General features: G+C 35.5%; 1 protein-coding gene across 2 annotated transcripts in view; it reads left to right on the top strand.

Annotated features, from left to right (window-relative positions):
- Nucleotides 1-22,929, top strand: part of LCA5 (lebercilin LCA5) — a 58,239-nt gene extending 35,310 nt beyond the window's left edge. For both annotated transcript variants that reach the window (XM_024248673.3, XM_024248672.3), the window contains exons 4-8: nucleotides 14,201-14,338; nucleotides 15,306-15,402; nucleotides 16,188-16,330; nucleotides 18,711-18,843; nucleotides 20,058-22,929. In XM_024248673.3, coding sequence (XP_024104441.3) covers nucleotides 14,201-14,338; nucleotides 15,306-15,402; nucleotides 16,188-16,330; nucleotides 18,711-18,843; nucleotides 20,058-20,920 — 1,374 coding nt within the window. In that variant the 3' untranslated portion in view covers nucleotides 20,921-22,929. The remainder of the gene's footprint in view (nucleotides 1-14,200; nucleotides 14,339-15,305; nucleotides 15,403-16,187; nucleotides 16,331-18,710; nucleotides 18,844-20,057) is intronic.
- Nucleotides 22,930-24,139: the final 1,210 nt, after the last annotated feature.

Below are 24,139 nucleotides of genomic sequence, written 5' to 3'. Positions count from 1 at the left end.
TGTCAAAGATCAGATAGTTGTAGATATGTGGCATTATTTCTGAGGGCTCTGTTCTGTTCCATTGATCTATATCTCTGTTTTGGTACCAGTACCATGCTGTTTTGGTTACTGTAGCCTTGTAGTATAGTTTGAAGTCAGGAAGTGTGATGCCTCCAGCTTTGTTCTTTTGGCTTAGGATTGACTTGGTGATGCGGGCTCTGTTTTGGTTCCATATGAACTTTAAAGTAGTTTTTTCCAATTCTGTGAAGAAAGTCATTGGTAGCTTGATGGGGATGGCATTGAATCTAAATTACCTTGGGAAGGATGGCCATTTTCACGATATTGATTCTTCCTACCCATGAGCATGGAATGTTCTTCCATTTGTTTGTATCCTCTTTTATTTCCTTGAGCAGTGGTTTGTAGTTCTCCTTGAAGAGGTCCTTCACATCCCTTATAAGTTGGATTCCTAGGTATTTTATTCTCTTTGAAGCAATTGTGAATGGGAGTTCACTCATGATTTGGCTCTCTGTTTGTCTGTTATTGATGTATAAGAATGCTTGTGATTTTTGTACATTGATTTTGTATCCTGAGACTTTGCTGAAGTTGCTTATCAGCTTAAGGAGATTTTGGGCTGAGACAATGGGGTTTTCTAGATATACAATCATGTCATCTGCAAACAGGGACAATTTGACTTCCTCTTTTCCTAATTGAATACCCTTTATTTCCTTCTCCTGCCTAATTGCCCTGGCCAGAACTTCCAACACTATGTTGAATAGAAGTGGTGAGAGAGGGCATCCCTGTCTTGTGCCAGTTTTCAAAGGGAATGCTTCCAGTTTTTCCCATTCAGTATGATATTGGCTGTGGGTTTGTCATAGATAGCTCTTACTATTTTGAGATACGTCCCATCAATGCCTAATTTATTGAGAGTTTTTAGCATGAAGGGTTGTTGACTTTTGTCAAAGGCCTTTTCTGCATCTATTGAGATAATCATGTGGTTTTTGTCTTTCGTTCTGTTTATATGCTGGATTACATTTATTGATTTGTGTATATTGAACCAGCCTTGCATCCCAGGGATGAAGCCCACTTGATCATGGTGGATAAGTTTTTTGATGTGCTGCTGGATTCTATTTGCCAGTATTTTATTGAGGATTTTTGCATCAATGTTCATCAAGGATATTGGTCTAAAATTCTCTTTTTTTGTTGTGTCTCTGTCAGGCTTTGGTATCAGGATGATGCTGGGCCTCATAAAATGAGTTAGGGAGGATTCCCTCTTTTTCTATTGATTGGAATAGTTTCAGAAGGAATGGTACCAGTTCCTCCTTGTACCTCTGGTAGAATTCGGCTGTGAACCCATCTGGTCCTGGACTTTTTTTGGTTGGTAAGCTATTGATTATTGCCACAATTTCAGCTCCTGTTATTGGTCTATTCAGAGATTCAACTTCTTCCTGGTTTAGTCTTGGGAGGGTGTATGTGTTGAGGAATTTATCCATTTCTTCTAGATTTTCTAGTTTATTTGCGTAGAGGTGTTTGTTGTTTGTAGTATTCTCTGATGGTAGTTTGTATTTCTGTGGGATCGGTGGTGATATCCCCTTTATCATTTTTTATTGCATCTATTTGATTCTTCTCTCTTTTTTTCTTTATTAATCTTGCTAGCAGTCTATCAATTTTGTTGATCCTTTCAAAAAACCAGCTCCTGGATTCATTAATTTTTTGAAGGGTTTTTTGTGTCTCTATTTCCTTCAGTTCTGCTCTGATTTTAGTTATTTCTTGCCTTCTGCTAGCTTTTGAATGTGTTTGCTCTTGCTTTTCTAGTTCTTTTAATTGTGATGTTAAGGTGTCAATTTTGGATCTTTCCTGCTTTCTCTTGTGGGCATTTAGTGCTATAAATTTCCCTCTACACACTGCTTTGAATGCATCCCAGAGATTCTGGTATGTTGTGTCTTGGTTCTCGTTGGTTTCAAAGAACATCTTTATTTCTGCCTTCATTTCGTTATGTACCCAGTAGTCATTCAGGAGCAGGTTGTTCAGTTTCCATGTAGTTGAGCGGTTTTGAGTGAGATTCTTAATCCTGAGTTCTAGCTTGATTGCACTGTGATCTGAGAGATAGTTTGTTATAATTTCTGTTCTTTTACATTTATTGAGGAGAGCTTTACTTCCAAGTATGTGGTCAGTTTTGGAATAGGTGTGGTGTGGTGCTGAAAAAAATGTATATTCTGTTGATTTGGGGTGGAGAGTTCTGTAGATGTCTATTAGGTCCGGTTGGTGCAGAGCTGAGTTCAATTCCTGGGTATCCTTGTTGACTTTCTGTCTCGTTGATCTGTCTAATGTTGACAGTGGGGTGTTAAAGTCTCCCATTATTAATGTGTGGGAGTCTAAGTCTCTTTGTAGGTCACTCAGGACTTGCTTTATGAATCTGGGTGCTCCTGTATTGGGTGCATATATATTTAGGATAGTTAGCTCTTCTTGTTGAATTAATCCCTTTACCATTATGTAATGGCCTTCTTTGTCTCTTTTGATCTTTGTTGGTTTAAAGTCTGTTTTATCAGAGACTAGGATTGCAACCCCTGCCTTTTTTTGTTTTCCATTTGCTTGGTAGATCTTCCCCCATCCTTTTATTTTGAGCCTATGTGTGTCTCTGCACGTGAGATGGGTTTCCTGAATACAGCACACTGATGGGTCTTGAGTCTTTATCCAATTTGCCAGTCTGTGTCTTTTAATTGGAGCATTTAGTCCATTTACATTTAAAGTTAATATTGTTATGTGTGAATTTGATCCTGTCATTATGATGTTAGCTGGTTAATTTGCTCGTTAGTTGATGCAGTCTCTTCCTAGTCTCGATGGTCTTTACATTTTGGCATGATTTTGCAGCGGCTGGTACCGGTTGTGCCTTTCCATGTTTAGCGCTTCCTTCAGGAGCTCTTTTAGGGCAGGCCTGGTGGTGACAAAATCTCTCAGCATTTGCTTGTCTGTAAAGTATTTTATTTCTCCTTCACTTATGAAGCTTAGTTTGGCTGGATATGAAATTCTGGGTTGAAAATTCTTTTCTTTAAGAATGTTGAATATTGGCCCCCACTCTCTTCTGGCTTGTAGGGTTTCTGCCGAGAGATCCGCTGTTAGTCTGATGGGCTTCCCTTTGATGGTAACCTGACCTTTCTCTCTGTCTGCCCTTAACATTTTTTTCTTCATTTCAACTTTGGTGAATCTGACAATTATGTGTCTTGGAGTTGCTCTTCTCAAGGAGTATCTTTGTGGCGTTCTCTGTATTTCCTGAATCTGAATGTTGGCCTGCCTTGCTAGATTGGGGAAGTTCTCCTGGATAATATCCTGCAGAGTGTTTTCCAACTTGGTTCCATTCTCCCCGTCACTTTCAGGTACACCAATCAGACGTAGATTTGGTCCTTTCACATAGTCCCACATTTCTTGGAGGCTTTGCTCGTTTCTTTTTATTCTTTTTTCTCTAAACTTCCCTTCTCGCTTCATTTCATTCATTTCATCTTCCAGGGCTGATACCCTTTCTTCCATTTGATCGCATCGGCTCCTGAGGCTTCTGCATTCTTCACGTAGTTCTCGAGCCTTGGTTTTCAGCTCCATCAGCTCCTTTAAGCACTTCTCTGTATTGGTTATTCTAGTTATACATTCTTCTAAATTTTTTTCAAAGTTTTCAACTTCTTTGCCTTTGGTTTGAATATCCTCCCGTAGCTCGGAGGAATTTGATCGTCTGAAGCCGCCTTCTCTCAGCTCGTCAAAGTCATTCTCTGTCCAGCTTTGTTCCGTTGCTGGTGAGGAACTGCATTCCTTTGGAGGAGGAGAGGTACTCTGGTTTTTAGAGTTTCCAGTTTTTCTGCTCTGTTTTTTCCCCATCTTTGTGGTTTTATCTACTTTTGGTCTTTGATGATGGTGATGTATAGATGGGTTTTTGGTGTGGATGTCCTTTCTGTTAGTTTTCCTTCTAACAGACAGGACCTTCAGCTGCAGGTCTGTTGGAGTACCTGGCCGGCCGTGTGAGGTGTCAGTCTGCCCCTCCTGGGGGGTGCCTCCCAGTTAGGCTGCTTGGGGGTCAGGGGTCAGGGACCCACTTGAGGAGGCAGTCTGCCCGTTCTTAGATCTCCAGCTGCGTGCTGGGAGAACCACTGCTCTCCTCAAAGCTGTCAGACAGGGACATTTAAGTCTGCAGAGGTTACTGCTGTCTTTTTGTTTGCCTGTGCCCTGCCCCCAGAGGTGGAGCCTACAGAGGCAGGCAGGCCTCCTTGGGCTGTGGTGGGCTCCACCCAGTTCAAGTTTCCCGGCTGCTTTCTTTACCTAAGCGAGCCTGGGCAATGGCGGGCGCCCTTCCCCCAGCCTCGCTGCCGCCTTGCTGTTTGATCTCAGACTGCTGTGCTAGCAATCAGCGAGACTCCGTGGGCATAGGATCCTCTGAGCCAGGTGCGGGCTATAATCTCTTGGGTCACCGTTTCCTAAGCCCGTCGGAAAAGCACAGTATTCGGGTGGGAGTGGCCCGATTTTCCAGGTGCCGTCTGTCACCCCTGGAAAGGGAACTCCCTGACCCCTTGCGCTTCCCGAGTGAGGCAATGCCTTGCCCCTGCTTCGGCTGGTGCACGGTGCACTCACCCACTGGCCTGCGCCCACTGTCTGGCACTCCCTAGTGAGATGAACACGGTACCTCAGATGGAAATGCAGAAATCACCCGTCTTCTGCGTCGTTCACACTGGGAGCTGTAGACCGGAGCTGTTCCTATTCGGCCATCTTGGCTCCTCCCCCAATTTTGGCATTTCTTCACAGGCAACCAGATAAAACTGAATTGTTCTGTGGTAGTGATTGAAGAGTTATGTTACAAAGGGGACTTCAGAAACTCACATGCCTAACAACTTGAAGCAACCTCTGAAACACCTCCATGGGGAACTCTGTAGTCCAACTCAAACATTGAACTGTTTAGGAAACTGAGAGATGTTATTTGCCTTCTTCTTGGTCACATAGAATCAGATAGGTCATGGCTGGGTGCAGTGGCTCATGCCTATAATTTCAGAACTTTGGTAGGCCAAGGCAGACGGATCAGTTGAGCTCAGGAGTTCAAGACCAGCCTAGCCAACATGTTGAAGCCCTGTCTCTACCAAAAATACAGAAATTAGTCATGTGTGGTGGTACACACCTTGTAATCCCAGTTGCTCGGGAGGCCGAGGCAGGAGTATCACTTGAACCTGGGAAGTGGAGGTTGCAATGAGCCAAGATCATGCCACTGCACTCCAGCCTACGTGACAGAGTGAGACTGTCTCAAGAAACAAAACAAAAAAGAATCATATAGGTCACTAGAAGCTCATGTGTGGGAGTAGAATTGCAGTAATCTGTCTTCTGTTGCTCTATTATTTTGTTACCATTTTAGTAAAATCCTTGGAATTTTATCACATGTAAATGCTGAGTGATAGGTTCCTCTTATAATAGTATATTTTGTGTTTTTTCATAGTTTTAAATGACAGCAGGAATTAAAATATTATAATTTTGGTTATTTTATCAGCATCTTCTGATAAAATGATCTAAAAACTGTAAAAGATACTAATTGTTTTTTCAAAGTCTGTCATCATGCTAATTCTCTATATGTCATTTGCTGAGCAGAAATCACTTCTAAAATCTGTTTTATTTTTGTTGCTAACTAGTAAATACTGTGGAGTAAAATCTATGTTGGAAGACAAAAGCTCAGGGTAAGGAAAGGCTTAAGATTTTTAAAGAAAACAGATTTCTTTAAAGAAAACAGGTTTCATTAGAACAAGAACAAGGTCCATTACTTAGGGCAGACTTGTAATGCACAGAGGAAGCATAACTATTGGATTATGAGTTTGCCTCTATCTTGTCCTGCTCAAAGCAGATGAAGAAATAGTAAGACATAGATAGCTCATTTAAATGAGCTCAGTCTCCAGATTCAGATGAATTATCCTCCAGAGGACTGAAGAACCTTGCAAATGTGATTCCAGAGCCTTTGTCATTGTACTTTGGAGAGTCAGGAAGACTAGGAGAAGTGAGAAAGTGAAAAAAGGCAAATACCATTGTTTTCCGAGGTAAACAGAGGTAGGTGTTAGAAATTATCAATCAGTGAGCTTGATGAAAATCTCTACCAGATTTTTAAATATTTTGGAAAATATTGCTTACTTAGAACTATTCTTACTTTCTTCCCCCCCACCCCCCTGCTTAGGATTGCTAGAATGGTGCATGAAAATATGCTATATCTACTATATTCTCCTATGTGTATACACTATATATTATACATCTGTATTCTGTACTACATACTATACTGTTATACTATACAGTTATAGAACTCTATATATTATACATAGAGAACTATATAGAACTCTATATATTATATAGAGAGAACTATATAGAAAGTATAGTATATACAGTTATAGAATTCTATACAGTTATAATATAGATGTATATAGTATATGCAATATATTAGTATATAGAATATGCAATATACTATATACAATATATTATATAACTATATTGTATCTATTAGCATATAGTGGATATAATATGGATACTATATAGTAAATTCAGTAAGCCTTTAATGTTTGTATTTTAATGGAGAAGTATGGACTGGTTGAAAATAGTGTTAGAAAGCTTTACAATTGGATCAGTAATTGTACCCAAAGGGTGCAGGTAAATAAATAGCTGTCAATTTGGAGAGAAGGTTTCTAGGTGGGTTCTCTCGAGTGCTATCTTAGTAGGCTCTGTTCCTTTCAGCATATTTATCAGTGAATTTGACCAGGCTCCTTAACAGCAAGAACAAGTCTTATTTAATTTTTTATTTGCAACGTTGGGCACTCTCTGGCATAAAATTAGTGTTTCTTAAAAGAATGAATGGATAGATATGTTCTGGACAGGTTCAAAAATAGGAGGCCCAACGAATTTGATGGACGACAAGATCAACATCGATCCCCCTAGGCTCAAAATCTGGCCTAAAATAAGCAAGATAAAATTTAGTCAGGTTAACTGTTTCACTTCAGTGTTTTTCCATCTATTTTATGTGTACACTATGGGGAGCCCTGGGTTAAAAGTAATTGAAGTTAAAGCATAATTTTTTAAGTATATGAACCTATAATTGTATGGCCACTTAAAAAATTAGAAGGGAAGAAGTTAACCCACTATGGTGGTACCTTTGTCCTAAGAGGTAATAATAACTCTAATTGTATTGGGCAGATCACATCTAATAACAAGTACGAGATTTTAGGTAACAAACTGATATATGGAGGCAAACAGGATAACCAGGGGGTCAAAAAGCTGACATAAAAGAAACAGTGGAAGAAACACAGAATCATAGAAAAGATAAGGAAAAATGTAACTTACTTCATTGTTTAAAGGGCTGTCACATGGAGCAGGAGAAATAGATTTATTTCCTGAGGGCAATACAAACCTAATGGATATTACTAGAAAACTGGTTTCCACTCATTCAAAAGAGCTTCCTAATAATTGGAATCGTCCAATAATGAAACCAGTATTCTTTGCATTATCAAGCTTTCTGCTACCAGAAGTATTTGTGCAGAGATTCAAGGTCTACCTTCTAGGAATACTGTAAAAAAGTATTACTATAAGGTGGACTCGTGACCTGCAGGGTCCTTGCTTACACAAGGATCTGAATCTTTAGAATTGAGCTATAACAACACTGAACAGATATTAAAACAGCTGACATTGATAGACTTATTTTAACAAATGCAATATTGTTATTTAAATCTATAATCCTTTACTAATAAAAAATACATGAAGGTAAAATAACTTATCCTTTGTGTTTGCTTGCAAAAATTTTAAATTATGTTAATCCTTTATTTCTTTCCATTAACAAGACAGAATTCTGTGATATGTCCTTTGGAAAAAATGTTAAGTATTTTAAATTTCATTGTATTATTAACATGTTTGTTTAAAGATGTTTTGAAATTTACAGTAAAAGTGGGGAAAAAATATCCATAGTCTTGCCAGCCGAAGATAACTACTATTTGCATTTTCTTCTTTATTGATTTAGTTTCTTTAATTTCTTAAAGTACTTCTAATATTTTTATGAAATATTTTGATATACAAAAAAAGAGAATATTTAAAACATTCATGTACCTACTTGATATTTTGCTATTTTTGCTTTAGATCTTATTTTAGCAAAATAAGATCTTACATTGAAGTTTCCCTGTATCTTTTCTCCAAACATCCTTTTTCTACTGTCTTTGCTCAGAAGTAACTACTCTTTTGAAGTTGTAGGATATATTTTTTCTAAGCATTTTAATTTTTTTTTTTTCTTTTTTCTTTTATTATTATTATTATTATCATTATTATACTTTAGGTTTTATGGTACATGTGTGCAATGTGCAGGTAAGTTACATATGTATACATGTGCCATGCTGGTGCGCTGCACTCATTAACTCGTCATTTAGCATTAGGTATATCTCCCAATGCTATCCCTCCCCCCTCCCCCCACCCCACAACAGTCCCCGAAGTGTGATGTTCCCCTTCCTGTGTCCATGTGTTCTCATTGTTCAATTCCCACCTATGAGTGAGAATATGTGGTGTTTGGTTTTTTGTTCTTGCGATAGTTTACTGAGAAGCATTTTAATTTTTACTTAAACATATTTTTAGAAGCTTTTTTTTAATAAGCAGTACATGTATATATATTTTTAATTAGAGAAAAATTAAAAGATAAAATGAAAACATTCTCATTCTTACCACTCAGATGTCACCACTTTTAGTGTTTTAGTGTGTATCCTTCTGGATCTTTTTCTGTGAAATTGTGTGTGTATTTATGTGTAAGGAAATTTTCTTCTACTACTGGCTTACTAGGGTTTTTGTTTTAAATCATGGATTGTTTTGAATGTGAAACTACTCTCGTTCTTTGCTTCTTGGGATAGGTGCTGTTTAGTTGTGATGCAATTTTTACACATTGCTGAATTCGTTTTGCTAATATTTGAGACTTTTGCAACAATATTCATATTTTGGAATGGTGTACGATTTTATTTTTCCACTATTGACATCAAGATTATAAAAAATCTCATCAAAAATGACATAGAGTTTTTCGTTTCTGTTCTTTTTTACAGATAATCTGTTTCTTAAAATTTGTTAGATTTCACCACTGAAAACTGGGTTTAGTCCTCATTTGGGAGTTGTTTTTGCTTTTTTGGTTTTTTTTTTCTACTTAATCTTTTAATTTTTAACAGTATTTTTAATTTTTTAAAAATTTCTTCTTAATATTTTAATAGTATTTTTTAGTTTACCATTATTTCTTGCATGTCACCATTGTTCATTATTGTTCCTTCAGGGTTCACTTCCTTTCTGACTGAAATATATGTTTAAGTGAGGGCTTCTGAGTGGCAACACTTTTTAGTAGTTGTCTGAGTGTATTTTATCTTCACTCTTCAATGATAATTTCACTGGGTCTTGCTGGATTCCAGGTTGACAGTTATTATCATTTGGAACTTGAGTATTTTTTAGCCCTGGTATTTTTTTTAACACGTTCTCTTTGAGTTTAATGGTTTCCTGTTTTGCTCCAAAATATCTAGGGGGGGATAGGATTTTTTAAATTAATATTTTATATGGAAATAATTTCAAGCTTACAGAGAGTTACGAATCTGAAAACAGTACAAAGAACACTCCTATACAGTTTACCCAGATTCATCTGTTGCTAACATTTTATCCCATTTGTCTTATAATATGCATGCATGCTCTCTCATGTGGTCTGTCTGTCATATGCATATATACACATACTTTTTTTTTTTTTTCGCTATTTGAGGGTAACTTGCATACATCATGCCCTTTACCCCTAAATGCATCAATGTGTATTTTTTCAGAATAGGAATTATGCCCGTTATAGAACCATAGTAAAATTATGGTTATACTATGATTTACACTTATGTAATAATTTCCTCTAATCTACTGTCTGTAGTACAGGTTTTTTCAGTTGACTTAATCGTATCTTTTTTTTTTTTTGAGACGGAGTCTCGCTCTGTCGCCCACTCTGGAGTGCAGTGGCGCGATCTTGGCTCACTGCAACCTCCACCTCCCGGGTTCAAGCGATTCTCCTGCCTCAGCCTCCTGAGTAGCTGGAATTACAGGCGCGCACCACCATGCCTGGCTAATTTTTGTATTTTTAGTAGAGATGGGGTTTCACCATGTTGGTCAGGCTGGTCTCAAACTCCTGACCTCATGATCTGCCTGCCTCGGCCTCCCAAAGTGGGATTACAGGCATGAGCCACCGCACCTGGCCATCATCGTATCTTTTATAATACTTTCTGTTCTCCAGTGGGACCCAGTCCAGGGTCAAGTATTATACTGAATTGTCCAGTTTTCTAGCCTCCTTTTATCTGGAACATTTCCACATACTGTTGTTTTATTTATGACATTCACATTTTTTGAAGCATACAGCTCCATACTCCTTTTCATTTAATAGAATATCCTTAACTTCGTATTTCTCTTATGTTTCATTGTGTATAGATGGGGTTTTTGTATTTTTGGTGAGAATACTGAATAGGTGATATTATTTTCCTTCTTAAGGTATCACATCTGGAGCCACATGATGTCTCCTGACCTTCACTAGTAATGTTAATTTTGATCTCCTAGCCAAAGTGTTGCTCAACTTGTCTAACATTTATATATTAACTGTTCTTCCTCTTATAGTGAAATCAATAAGCAGTCTATGTGGAGCTGCCTTACGAATATGTAAATATCTTGTTCCTCATGAAAATTTAGCATCTGTTGATGATTCTTTTCTGATCCAGTATTTACATGATGCTCTTTCCAACTTCATCTCTCATGATATCTTCAATTCTGGAAAATTCTTAACTTTTTTGCTTGTTTTGTTTTTCAGTTTGCTTTTTCCTCATTTTGTCATCTTTTAGATTCTTATTACATTACAAAAACATTTCATGAAGAATATGGATGGGCAATAAACATGACAATTAACTTTAGTAGTAATCAAATAAAAACAAATTAAAATAATTGTATCCTTCTTTAGGCCAATCTGATGGATTAAAGAATTACAGTATCCTGTTATTGTAAGTATCTAGTGAAATAAAGGCTACTAGACTTTCAAAGAGAATGTAAATTGTTACAGCCTTTTCTAAGGGCATTTTAGTAATGTTTTTCAAAACCTTAAAATTGTACTAATGTCTGTCAACCCAGAAGCTTCATTTTTTAAAACTTACACACTTGTTTTTACTGTTTTTTATGATCTATAAAAAGTTTTAATGCCTTTTTGTACTCCCCCCTTTTTATCAATCCCTGCCCACTACTTCTCAGCTAATCTACTGTTTGTCTCTATAAATTACTTTGCATTTTAAGAATTTTATATACGTGGAGTCATATAGTATGTATTATTTTATTCTTGGTTTCTTTAGCAAAACTATTTTGAGTTTCAAACATGTTATTTCAAGTATCAATTGTTCATTCTTTTTTATTGCTAAGTGGTAATTACCCTTATTGTATACATATATATGACATTTTGTTCATCCATTAATCCATCCCATTGATGGACATTTGGATTGTTTCCAGTTTTGGCTATTGCAAATAAAGCTGCTGTGAACATTCATGCAGAAGTCTTTGTATAGACACTGGCTTCTCTTTCTCCTGTGTAAAGACCTAACTGTGGAATGAATGTGTTATATAGTAGATGTATGTTTTACTGCCCAACTGTTTTCCAAAATGGTGGCACCATTATACATCCCCAAAACAAAAGTGTATGAGAGTTCTGGTTGCTACTCATCCTTGCCATTTTGTATGCTCAGTTTTTCCAGTTTTAGACATTCTGATAGATAAATAGCATTGTTTTATTGTGGCTTTAATTTGTGTTTCCTTTATGACTTACGATATTGAAGCATTGTTCTATATGCCCATTTGTCTCTGGATATCTTTTTGGTGAATTATCTGTTTACATATTTCCTCCATTTTTTTGCTGAGCTGTTTGGTTTCATGTTACTGAATTTTGTGGGACAGATACAGATGTTTAGATGTAATATATAGTTGACCACTGAACAACATGGGTTTGAACTGAGTGGGTCTACTTATGCAAAGATTTTTTTTTTTTTCAATAAACACGGTAGGCCCACCATATCCACAGGTTCCACATTCCACAACCAAATGCAGAAATAAAAGTATTTGCAGTGTGTGAAACCTTTGGATGCGGAAGACCGACTTTTTTTTTTTTTTTTTTTTTTTTTTTGAGATGTAGTCTTGCTCTGTCACCCAGGCTGGAGTGCAGTGGCGTGATATTGGTTCACTGCAACTTCTGCCTCCCGGGTTCGAGCGATTCTCCTGCCTCAGTCTCCCGAGTAGCTGGGACTACAGGCACGTGCCACCACACCTGGCTAATTTTTTGTATTTTTAGTAGAGACGGGATTTCACCGTGTTAGCCAGGATAGTCTTAATCTCCTGGCCTTGTGATCCCGCTGCCTCGGCCTCCCAGAGTGCTGGGATTACAGACATGAGCCACCGCGCCTGGCCCGACTTTTTATATACTCAGGTTCCACAGGACTGACTGCAGGACTTGAGTATGCCTGGATTTTGGTATCCACAGGAGTCTTGGAACCAATCCCCTACAGACACAGAGGGATAACGCTATACATTTCTTCATACAAGTCCTTTAGTACAGCGGTCTCCAACCTTTTTGGCACCAGGCACTGATTTCATGGAAGACAATTTTTCCATGGACAGGGTTGAGGGGGATGGTTTCAAGCTGAAACTGTTCTACCTCAGATGATCAGGCATTAGATTCTCATAAGGAGAGCACAACTTAGAACCCTCGCAGGCACAGTTCACAATAGGGTTTGTGCTCCTATGATAATCTAATGCTGTTGCTGATCTGACAGGATGCAGAGCTCAAGTGGTAATGCTCGTGCTTGCTCGCTGCCACTCACCTTCTGCTGTGCAAGTCCGGTTCCTACCAGGTCACAGACCAGTAGCAGTCTGCAGCCCAGGGGTTGGGGACCCCTGCTTTAGCAGATAGGGGATTTGCACATATTTTCCCTAGTCTGTGGCTTATCTTTTCATTTGCTTAATGGGACCTTTCAAAGGTCAGGAGTTCTTGATTTAGATAAAGTCTGAGACACTTTATTTCTTAACATTTACCCTGAGGAAATAATACATGATTAAAGTTATGTGTATTAGGATGTTCACTCTAGGAAAAATTGGAGCACCCTAATAATGAACAGCAGAATTTAGTTAAATTATGATAATCTGTAAAGTACAATACTATCCCATTGAAAAAGATTGTGTTATTACAGTATATTGACTTTTAGGTATTTATGGTTTTATTTACTGAGAAAGATACATCAGAGTCTCAAATTATATACATCAAAATGTCGGCAGTGATTATCACAATGTAATGAGATTGTAACTGCTTTTTATTTTCTATTTTTCTTTGTTGTTTTATTTATACTTATAATAAACATTTATTATATTTGTTATCTATCTGTCTGTCTATCTATCTATCTATCTATCTATCTATCTATCTATCTATAAGATGCTTTAAAAAAAAGCCCGCAAGTTAGAAATGGTGTCTTGACAAGTTATTTTAAAAGAAAATATTTTAACATAAATTATTTTATAAACTTGATGGAACATGTTTGAAGACCATGGATGGAAATGGCTGTTGTTTTTATCTACAGATGTTTTACTCTAGGTACTCTCCGCAGCTTTGGTAGTGCTGTGTAATTTTATCTGTCTTGGTATCTTATTATTTGCCCAAGCAATGTGTGTGTGCTTAAGATTTTTTTTTTTTTTTTTAAGATAGTCTTGTTCTGTCTACCAAGCCTTCATTTCACTGGCGCAGACTTCCAGGCTCTAGTGATCTTCCCGCCTCAGCCTCCTGCATAGCCGGGACTACTCAGGCATGCACCACCATGCCCAGCTAATTTTTAAACTCTTATTTTATAGAGATGGAGTCTTGCTTTGTTGTCTAGGCTGGTCTCAAGTGCTCCTGCTGCCTAGGCCTCTCAAAGCACAGGATTATAGGCATGAGCCACCATCCCAGCCTTAAGAATTTATTTACAAATTACTATGAAAAGCAAAGATAGGAATAATAGGCTTGATACCTTACTAAATTGTTGGTAAATCTGTTTCCCAGCTTATGTACATGAATGCTATGCCCAGTCTGATTTGTAGGTCTTGGACAATACTACTAAAAACATCATTTTGACACTGCCATGTGTTATGTTTTATTGTTGGAATTTTTTTTAAATTACTGCTTTTTATGTATTTATACATATAGGAGCTATCAAAAAACCTTGAACTGAGTACTAACAGTTTCCAACGACAGTTGCTTGCTGAAAGGAAAAGGGCATATGAGGCTCATGATGAAAATAAAGTTCTTCAAAAGGAGGTACAGCGACTATATCACAAATTAAAGGTAAGTATTTTAAATTGCATTATGTTTTCCATAATGTGTACTAGATGAAAATTAAATATTTTAAAACACTAAATGTTACTATTCATATTTGTAAGTTGGTACAATATAATTTACAAAATTCTGATATTATCTTTAGCACCTAGAAAAGGTTTGTTTGTATAATCACTATAACAAAGTGAAATTAAAAACAAAAACAAAAAAGGTGGAACACTGAATAGACCAATAGAAATGATGTAACTGAAGTAAATTGTAAAATCATAGAAGAAAATTATGGGAACTAGAGCTTCACTGTGTTGGATGGTTAAATAATTCAGTGTTTTTCCTCAGATCACCCAATGATTTATTATTTTTGAAGTTGTTTCAAATGATGCCCTTCATTTTCACAGTGTTTAGAGAAAGTATTCAAATTATTTAATTTTGTTAAAACAGGTATTCTTCATTCTACGTAGAAGTCATCAATGAGTTCTAGATAGAATGAAATTTTGCACAAAATTTTGTGTAACATAGTGCAAAATTATATATTATCTTATGTTTTCTTTTTGTTAATCAAATTCTCAGAAAAAGCCACAGCCCCAAAATGGTCAAGTATGCCTTTGTATAAAAGAGTGGTCTAATTTTTAACTCATCAATATTTCAGAACTTACATTTGAGAGATACTAACTAAATTATTTGTCTGTGTGTCTCAGTTAAGACAGTACTACCTATATCAGGTAAGAATGAGTAGAAAATGAAATTTGCCTTAATTTTTTTAATTTCCAGGACATATTAGACTTTTTAGGGAAAATTATTCCTCTATCCTAACCTCAGTATGCTAGAGACATTTCTTTCTATAGTTTGGTAGTTACAAAAGGAAGCTGAACCAGGTATCTTTCAATATAGTAAGAAAATACCAGATGACAAAGTGAGGGGTTTTGTTTTGTTTTAAGCAGAGGCTCTACTTCCGTAATTGTATTCCATTTGTTTTCAGGAAAAGGAGAGAGAACTGGATATAAAAAATATATATTCTAATCGTCTGCCAAAGTCCTCTCCAAATAAAGAGAAAGAACTTGCATTAAGAAAAAATGGTATAGTAAATATGATTGTTCAAAAACTGATATTATTGCTATTATTTAGTGATAGTACAATAATTCTGAAATGGAAGGGAAGGAAAAGAACCTCATTGAAATATATTTAAAATAAATGTATTTGTTGCGATTTAAATTTCCTAATAATTTTCAGAAATCCTTTTCAGTTTTCTCCGTTTTTTCCCCTGAAGTGATGCCGTTAAAATTGTTTTACATAACTTTTTGAAATTTCCTTTTTATAATTTTTTTAATGTTTTTGAAAATATGCAAATATACCCCAAAGTAGAGAGAGTAATATGATGCACTTTCATTTACGTATCATGTAGCTTTAACAGTTATGCTTTTTACCAGTTTTATTTCATCTGTTTTTTTACTTTTCTCTAGAGTATTTTAAAGTAAATCTTAGCTGTCAGTTGATTTCACCTATAAATATTTTGTATTGTTATTTGTAGTTTTACTTTCTTTTTTTAACAAAAGTATAATTTCCCTCTTAAGTGAATTGCAAGATTTTAAAGTATAAATGTTGTGAAATTTAAAGCATTTATAGTCAGAATTCTCCCCAAATCATATAATTGCCAGTAAATCCTAGAAACAAAAATAGTGAGTATTAGCCAAGCTGAGCAAAACATGCATTATATTTATATAGTGAATATATATAGGTGAATATATATATTCACCATTTAAATGAAGTGGTGCATATAAATGTACATGTATATGCCAGCTGAATTCCATATATTTTAGCATTATTCATTGTAATAATTTTTTAAAAATAATTTTCACTGTAGCTGCATGCCAGAGTGATTTTGCAGACCTGTGTACAAAAGGAGTACAAACCATGGAAGACTTCAAGCCAGAAGAATATCCTTTAACACCAGAAACAATTATGTGTTACGAAAACAAATGGGAAGAACCAGGACATCTTACTTTGGTGAGTTTAGCAGTATTGTTATGTACCAAACTCAGTCTGAAGTTATTCCTAAAAACACAATATCAGACATTTTAAAATTTCAGTAATGAAGCTAGTACTATATCTATATGAATATGCAACTAACCTTTTTGAAGGGAAAGAGGTATCGTGTATTTTATAAAATTCCTTTGGCTTTTAGGAGATATACCTAATGCTAAATGATGAGTTAATGGGTGCAGCACACCAATATGGCACATGTATACATATGTAACAAACCTGCACGTTGTGCACATGTACCCTAAAACTTAAAGTATAATAATAATAAAATTAAAAAAAAATTCCTTTGGCTTGACTCTTTTAGTTTACATCACATATTTCAGGTGCTTCAGAATGATGGATTGTGCCTCCTGGGTTGGAGGCAGAAGAGAAGAATTTGGCTTCTAAGTTTCTCTTATGTACCAAGATAGTCTTGGAAAACCCTCAGTACTTTTATGTTTAGTAGCAAGTAATAGTAGTTTTCAAATGATTTGTTAGAATTTGCCTAGGTTTAATTTTTTTTTTTTTGGTCCTCTATATAGGAGAATTTTACATGTTAACTAACTGAATAATGAACAAGGTAATGGCAGTGGAATTGGACCTTATCCTGTTCAAATTAGAGTAGAATTCAAGGGGTCTCTGTTGGACTTTCATTTAAAAGGACCTTCATTCTGAATCACTGGAAAGTCTCTTTCTGTAAGAGAGTTTTATCTTTAGTGTTTACAACTTAAACTCCAAAGAAAACAATGTATCGGCAACCTAGCATACTTCATACAATGGTATATTTTTATACCTTATAAGTTTCCCAATGACCCTGAGGTCTCGTCTTGAGGTATAAAACAGAAAGGATGAACTGATTTGATTTCTGTGTATATTCTAGTTTTTTATTTGTTTATTTTTGTTGATAATTCAAACAAGTTAGTTGTATCCGCTAAGTGTGTTTCTGTATTTGTACTGTCATTGAGACTAGATCATGTTGATTTGTCTTTTTGAAATCACAAAGTGAGGAATAACAAAGTAATTGTTAACTTTAAGAGGACTAAAATATAGGTCTTTTTATAGTATACATTCAACAGAAGGAATAGAAACCTGGTATAGTGAAAAGAGTGTAAGAGTATATAGCCTTGGAGTTAGCTCTCATTTTAGTGAAATTCTAACATTTTAGTTGTGTGACTTCTTGGAGCCTCAGTTTTCTCATGTATAAAATGAGGGTGGATTACTTTTCAGGGTTGTGACAATGAGTAATCATGAAATTGTTTTTTCTTTTTTCTTTCTTTTTTAGTCAGATGAAATTGGAAATAATCATGACGTTTATAAAGCTCTTTAGACTGAGCCTGCCACCGTAAAGGGCCTCACCAAATGGTAGCTTAGTTAGAGTACGAGCTAAGTTGCTATTGGAAAAAGACTTAATAGAGTGGCTCAAGTGAGATAAAAATTTCTCTCTCTTGTAATAGACTGAAGTCAGTTGGTAGTTCACAGTTGGTAGACAGCTTTGTTTCATGGTAGTCATCCCCTGTCTTGTTGATCTTCCATTTTAAAGAGTGTAGCCCTCTTATGTGTGGTTGGAACTGGCTTTCCACCCCTGTGGGAAAGGGCAACAAGGAAATGGAGGGCCAGCAGCATTTGGTTTTATAAATGTGATCTGAAGTTGCACATGTACTTCCACTCACCTTCCATTAGTCCTTTCTAGCTGCAAGGGAGGGTAGCAAATGTAGTCTCCAGCTAAGCAACTCTCTGTCCTGCTAAAACTCACAGGATTCTGTTACTAAAAGGGAGAAGATGAAAATGGATACTAGACAAGTCTTTACTAATAATAGATATTTCACTTTTATTAAGAAAAATCACACACCCATATATTTGAAAGTTACCATAGGAAACAAGGAATTTTAAGTTTGTAACATTTTTATTTGGTTTGAATATTATAAAATATATTAATTGGAGGCTTGGACATAGTATTGTCACTGCTTATGTTATAGTTCAACAACATCTCACTTAATGCACATAGTTGGCAAATAGCCATTTCTGGTTAACTGAATTAATCAGATTTTTGGTGAAAATGCACAAAGCAAGGATACTTCTAAAACTTGTCTCTTCAGAATTTTATGTACCGTTTTGGCTTTACTTCAGTTATACTGGTTCTAATATGTCTTATAAATGCTTCTTTACAATTTTAACGGAAATAATCCTGTGTGGTTTTGAAGAATTTTTCAAGGAGTGATAACTTGTGATTTACTGATTCATTAATTGAAAATTTGCATTAATTTTTAACTTAGTTGGTAATCATGTTTAATGGATAAATCTGTGTTGTTTAGTTCCCCCCCTTTTCTATAATTTGTGAACTTGCATTTTTTTTAACGTATAATAGGATTTGCAATCTCAAAAGCAAGACAGGCATGGAGAAACAGGGATTCTAAACCCAATTATGGAAAGAGAAGAAAAATTTGTTAAAGATGAAGAACTCCATGTCGTAAAACAGGAGGTTGAAAAGCTGGAGGATGGTAAGAAAAAGAGTTTGTTTAAGCATGTGACAAATCAGCCTCCCTTGAGAAAGAGAGAGTGAGCATCTTCTAATATCTTCCAGCTTAACTGTGAATTGGTTAGGTAGAACAAAGAAAGGTGGATACAGTGGTAGGGGATGGCTTATCAGGAGCCATACACATTTGAATAGTGTTATTAAGGAAAGAAAAAAATTGAACACTGTAAGTCATTTGCTATTTAGGGTTAGGGAATAAGGACAAGTTGCATTCAGAAAATTCTGATGAAGTAGAATTCAGATGCCATTTACTAAAGTTACTATACTTGTAGTATTCTTACATATTTTAAAATTTTTAATTTTTTCATTTGGAAGTAGTTTCAAAGTTAAAGTGGCAAGAATAGCTAAAGAACTATTTGTGAGTGAGTTGTGTCATGCCCATACCTTTAAATACTTGTATGTATATTTCCCCAAACTAGGACATTCTCTTAGACTGTATTCTAATGTAGTTTTCAACTTCAGGAAATTTAACTTTGACGCAACACATTTATCTGAACTATCATTCATATCATGATTTTGTCAGTTGATACAATATTGTTCTTGATAGAATTTTCTTCCCTCTGGTACAAGATCATGAATTGCATTTAGTTTTCATATCTCTTCAGTCTTCTTTAATCCAGAGATTTTTGTTACATATATATATAGAGAGAGAGAGGGAAGGAAAAAGAGAATGTGTGTGAGAGATTAACATTTTTGGTGAATATAGACCCATTTTTAAAAATAGAATGTTCTTCATTTTGGGTTTGTCTGAAGTTTTCTCTTAATTAGATTCAAGTTAATGCATCTTCTGTCAGAATACCACATAAGTCTATCTCAGGATATGACATTGAAAGGTTTCATTTATTTTTAAGTGTAAAGTCTTTGCTCCATCTATCCATCCATCCATCCCCACCATATAGCATTATATTAGTTATAAAAAATAGGCAAAGAAACTTTCTTCTCCGTCAGTATCTCAAAGAACAAATTTTTTTATAAATGAGAATCTTAAATACAATACGTATTAAATATATTATTCTCTAATCCCAGAATATCAAGTATAGAAATGAAATTTATGATGTCTTTTCTCACTTGATTTATAATACCCAAATTAAATATGGTTGTTTTATAAAAGTTGATAGTTTTCCTATTAAAAATATTGACTGTTACAAAATCCCATTTAAAAAATTTGATTTCATACAGAATGGGAAAGAGAAGAACTTGATAAAAAGCAAAAAGAAAAGACATCTTTACTGGAAAGAGAAGAAAAGCCAGAGTGGGAAACTGGAAGGTACCAACTAGGAATGTATCCAATTCAGAATATGGATAAATTGCAAGGAGAGGAAGAAGAAAGACTGAAGAGAGAAATGCTACTTGCTAAACTGAATGAAATTGACAGAGAACTCCAAGATTCTCGAAATCTAAAATACCCTGTTTTGCCATTGTTACCTGATTTTGAATCAAAACTACACTCCCCAGAGAGAAGCCCCAAAACATACAGGTTCTCTGAATCCTCAGAGAGATTATTTAATGGGCATCATTTGCAAGACATCAGTTTCTCAACTCCAAAAGGAGAAGGTCAGAATTCAGGAAATGTTAGAAGTCCAGCCTCCCCTAATGAGTTTGCATTTGGTAGCTATGTGCCTTCATTTGCAAAAACATCAGAGAGGTCAAATCCATTTAGTCAAAAAAGTAGTTTTTTGGATTTCCAAAGAAACAGTATGGAAAAACTTAGTAAAGATGGTGTAGATTTAATTACAAGAAAAGAGAAAAAAGCTAATTTGATGGAACAGTTATTTGGTGCCAGTGGTAGCAGCACCATTTCCTCCAAAAGCAGTGACCCAAATTCTGTCGCTTCCGGTAAAGGAGACATTGACCCTCTAAATTTTCTCCCTGGGAATAAAGGCAGCAGAGATCAAGAACATGATGAAGATGAAGACTTTTTCCTCAGTGAAGGAAGAAGTTTTAATCCAAATAGACACCGATTAAAACATGCAGACGATAAACCAGCAGTAAAAGCAGTTGATTCTGTAGAAGATGAAATTGAAGAAGTAGCACTGAGATGACTGACTGGAGTATACATTTTTTCTAATTGTAAATATTGAAATATTTTAATACAGTATTTATTATAAACATTTAGACTTTTTAATGCTAAAATGTCCTTACTAAGGAATGATTTTTAATAGCTAAATACAATGCAGTTAAAAAGAAGTAGATCATACATACACCACATAGTTTGCCAAGAATGAAGGAGGCTTTTTTGAATGAAACCAAAAATAAAAATGTGTCTTGAAAAATGAAATAGATTTTAACTGTTCATCCAGTGCTATGGCAAGTTTAACTGCACTGGAGGTGGTATTCCTTTTCTACTTTTATCCCTATTTATGTATTTATTTTTGATCATATTCTCACTCTGCTAAATACAGTCTTCCCACTAATTGTTGAATGAAAATTAAGGGTGAAAGTCTGTGTTGGGAAGTGTAGCTCCGGGTGGTGGAGAACCAGTGCTTCTTAGGAGCCCTTCCCTTTATGGATAGGGCCAGGGGTCCCTATCTTACATGGCAGTGCTGAGCTACTCTTGAGTGATAGCAGTCAGAACATTGGGATTTCCCATTCCTCTGAAAGTACCCACAGCTAACACTACTCATTTCCCAATTTCAGTATTTACTGAAATCACTTACCTACAATTCTGTTAGAATATTACGTTGAGTTCAGAAGACATTTCTCTGTTTGCAAGGACAGTTAGTTGCTTTCTGTCATAGCCCCCAGAAGCTTGGGTACAGTGTAATTCCTCTCCTTGTTCTCCTACACACTTTGTATCTCAGTGACTGGGTGTAAGATTTCATGCCAAATGCAAGGAATAGTAGAAATACATACCAATTGCAAAGAATAGAAGAAACTTTATCCCAATATATTATAGAAAGATCTTCAGTTCAGTTATGTCCAGAGTAATATAATTTGGCAATGTTAATGCTTTTAAGATTTGAACTTGTCCTCAAACCAAGGAGACAACAATAGTGTAATACTATTGGACTTACAGGATTAGTTTTAAAGCAACTTTGGATAGAAGTGTTTTAGACATAGGACTTCTGCCTTGTTGACTAGAGTGGATAGTTTTCTGTTTAAATGCATTGGTCTTTTAGCTGTTTGTAATTCACGTCAGCTTATAGAGAAGTTGATGACCTTGGATCATGCTGGGTATGATTGGTCTTTAAAAAGCAGTAATATACCACCAACCCAAGGAGAAAACATTATTAAAATGAAGAGTGGCGGAAATAGTGTGTTGGGAAGAATAAAAAATTTAGATTGGCACTTACTCTAAAGTGAGCTGTTTTTTTCAAGAATTTACTAGCATTTGCTCGTAGTATGATTTCTGATGCCAGTCATACATACTGATGAGGGAAGGAGTTACTGTGTTATTCTGAGTTCTTATAAATGCATATTATTGAATTTCATTGCATGACTATTTGTCAAGACTTACCTGGTTAGGTCTCCAATTAAAAGATGTACCACCTATCATCTTCTAAATTGTGTTCCTTTCATTTATTGGGAACAGAATCTCTCAAAAGTGCTAAACTATATTAAAAAGTTTTCTTAATAGATTTGTATGTCTGATATGTATAACCTTTTACTATAATATGTTGCAAATCATTCTAATATATGTAAAACGATATTATTTGTAATGCAGTTATTGGTAAAATATTATGTAATGTTAATTTTGTTCCTAGCTGCTAATTTTTCTGCCAAAAGTATTCTAATTTTTAGGTTGTTTTAAAGGCTTTTAAAACTTTTTAGTTAAGTTTTTTATTCACGTCATTTAAATTAGTTTTTTGCTTTTTTTCTACCTGATGATCTCTTTAACAAGATGCAACAAGACAGAATTATTAAAATTAAACCTAAAGTTAAGTTATAGATTTAAAGGCATTATGATATTAAGCATTAAAATTGGAGATTAAAATGTACAAAACAGGGTTTTACTTATGAACAAACCTTACAGGGTAAATTGTTTTTTTTTTCTAAATGTCATTAAATTTATTTGTACTCAGAACTGTTACTAATAAAAATTAAAAATGCACTATGACTCTTTATTTAAGTGATACCTGAGGTTACTTAGAAAATATGTGGAAACAGGCCCTGCAGGGTTAATTTTTGTTTCATTATACCTTTTTTTATGTTGAGTATTTTTAGTTGAAGTAGATGAATTTGCTCTAAATCAGGTTAGACAGTATGCTAGTCTTATCAGATAATTATAGTTTTAATTAATCCTTTCACCCTTAATGGCTATCGTAATGGCACATATTGCTCATAATTTTTTTTAAAAAAAAGATGAGGGTAAAGAGGATTAAATTGAATTGTGAAATAAACACCAATTTATTCCATGGCTGACTTGCAATTTTTCTGATCATCCTCTTCCACCTCATTTTCTGAGATACTCGGCTTCTGGTATCCCCGACTAGTTGTTAGTTGGATACAGCATGTAAATCTGCCTGATGAAAAGGGGAAGGGAAATTTGTATTGTGGGATAATACAGATTTTTTTAGGATTAAAGAAGTTACCATAAATTGCGACGAATCTGCCTTAAAAAGTTTTTCCCCTTCTACACAAAACTTTCTTATGTTAAAGTCTCCTTTTATATCACTTGAAATTGCTCTCCTTTTATTTAGGAGTTTTTGTTTGTTTGTTTGTTTTTGGGTTTTTTGTTTGTTTGTTTGTTTGTTTTTTTTTTTTGAGAGTCTCACTCTGTCGCCCAGGCTGGATGCAGTGGCGCAATCTTGGCTCACTGCAACCTCTGCCTTCCAGGTTCAAGCGAGTCTATTTAGGAGAATTTAAAAAAATTAACCACTAGTGCTTTCTGGATGCCCTAGACTGTGTTAGATGGCAGGAGAGCGTGGAGAGTAAACCAGACAGGCCCCTGTCTTCACAAGTGGATGAAGAGCACAGTGAGCCAGACTGCACAAGGTTCCATCCCTGCCCTCCCACTGTTCCCTGTGTGTCCCTGGACTACAGCTTGCTCAGCTGTTATTGGTCTTTAATAGTACTTCTTATGGTGGTTATGAGTAAATGAAATACTTAGGTTTATGCTTGGCAGGTGCCTGGCACATTATAAGCACTCAGTAAACATTAGCTGCTATTACCATGGCTAACTATGAGTTTCTTGTAGGGAAAAAAGAATGAACAAATAGAATACAGGTATGAATGTGTAATACATTAATGCTATACTTTGCACAAGACATAAGCAGAAAAAGCTTTTAAACCTCCAAATTATCATAAACCTCTGTACTAAA

The sequence above is a fragment of the Pongo abelii genome, chromosome 5, assembly GCF_028885655.2.
Source record: "Pongo abelii isolate AG06213 chromosome 5, NHGRI_mPonAbe1-v2.0_pri, whole genome shotgun sequence".
Taxonomy (NCBI): Eukaryota; Metazoa; Chordata; class Mammalia; order Primates; family Hominidae; genus Pongo; species Pongo abelii.
This window is presented reverse-complemented; position numbering and strand designations above follow the sequence as displayed.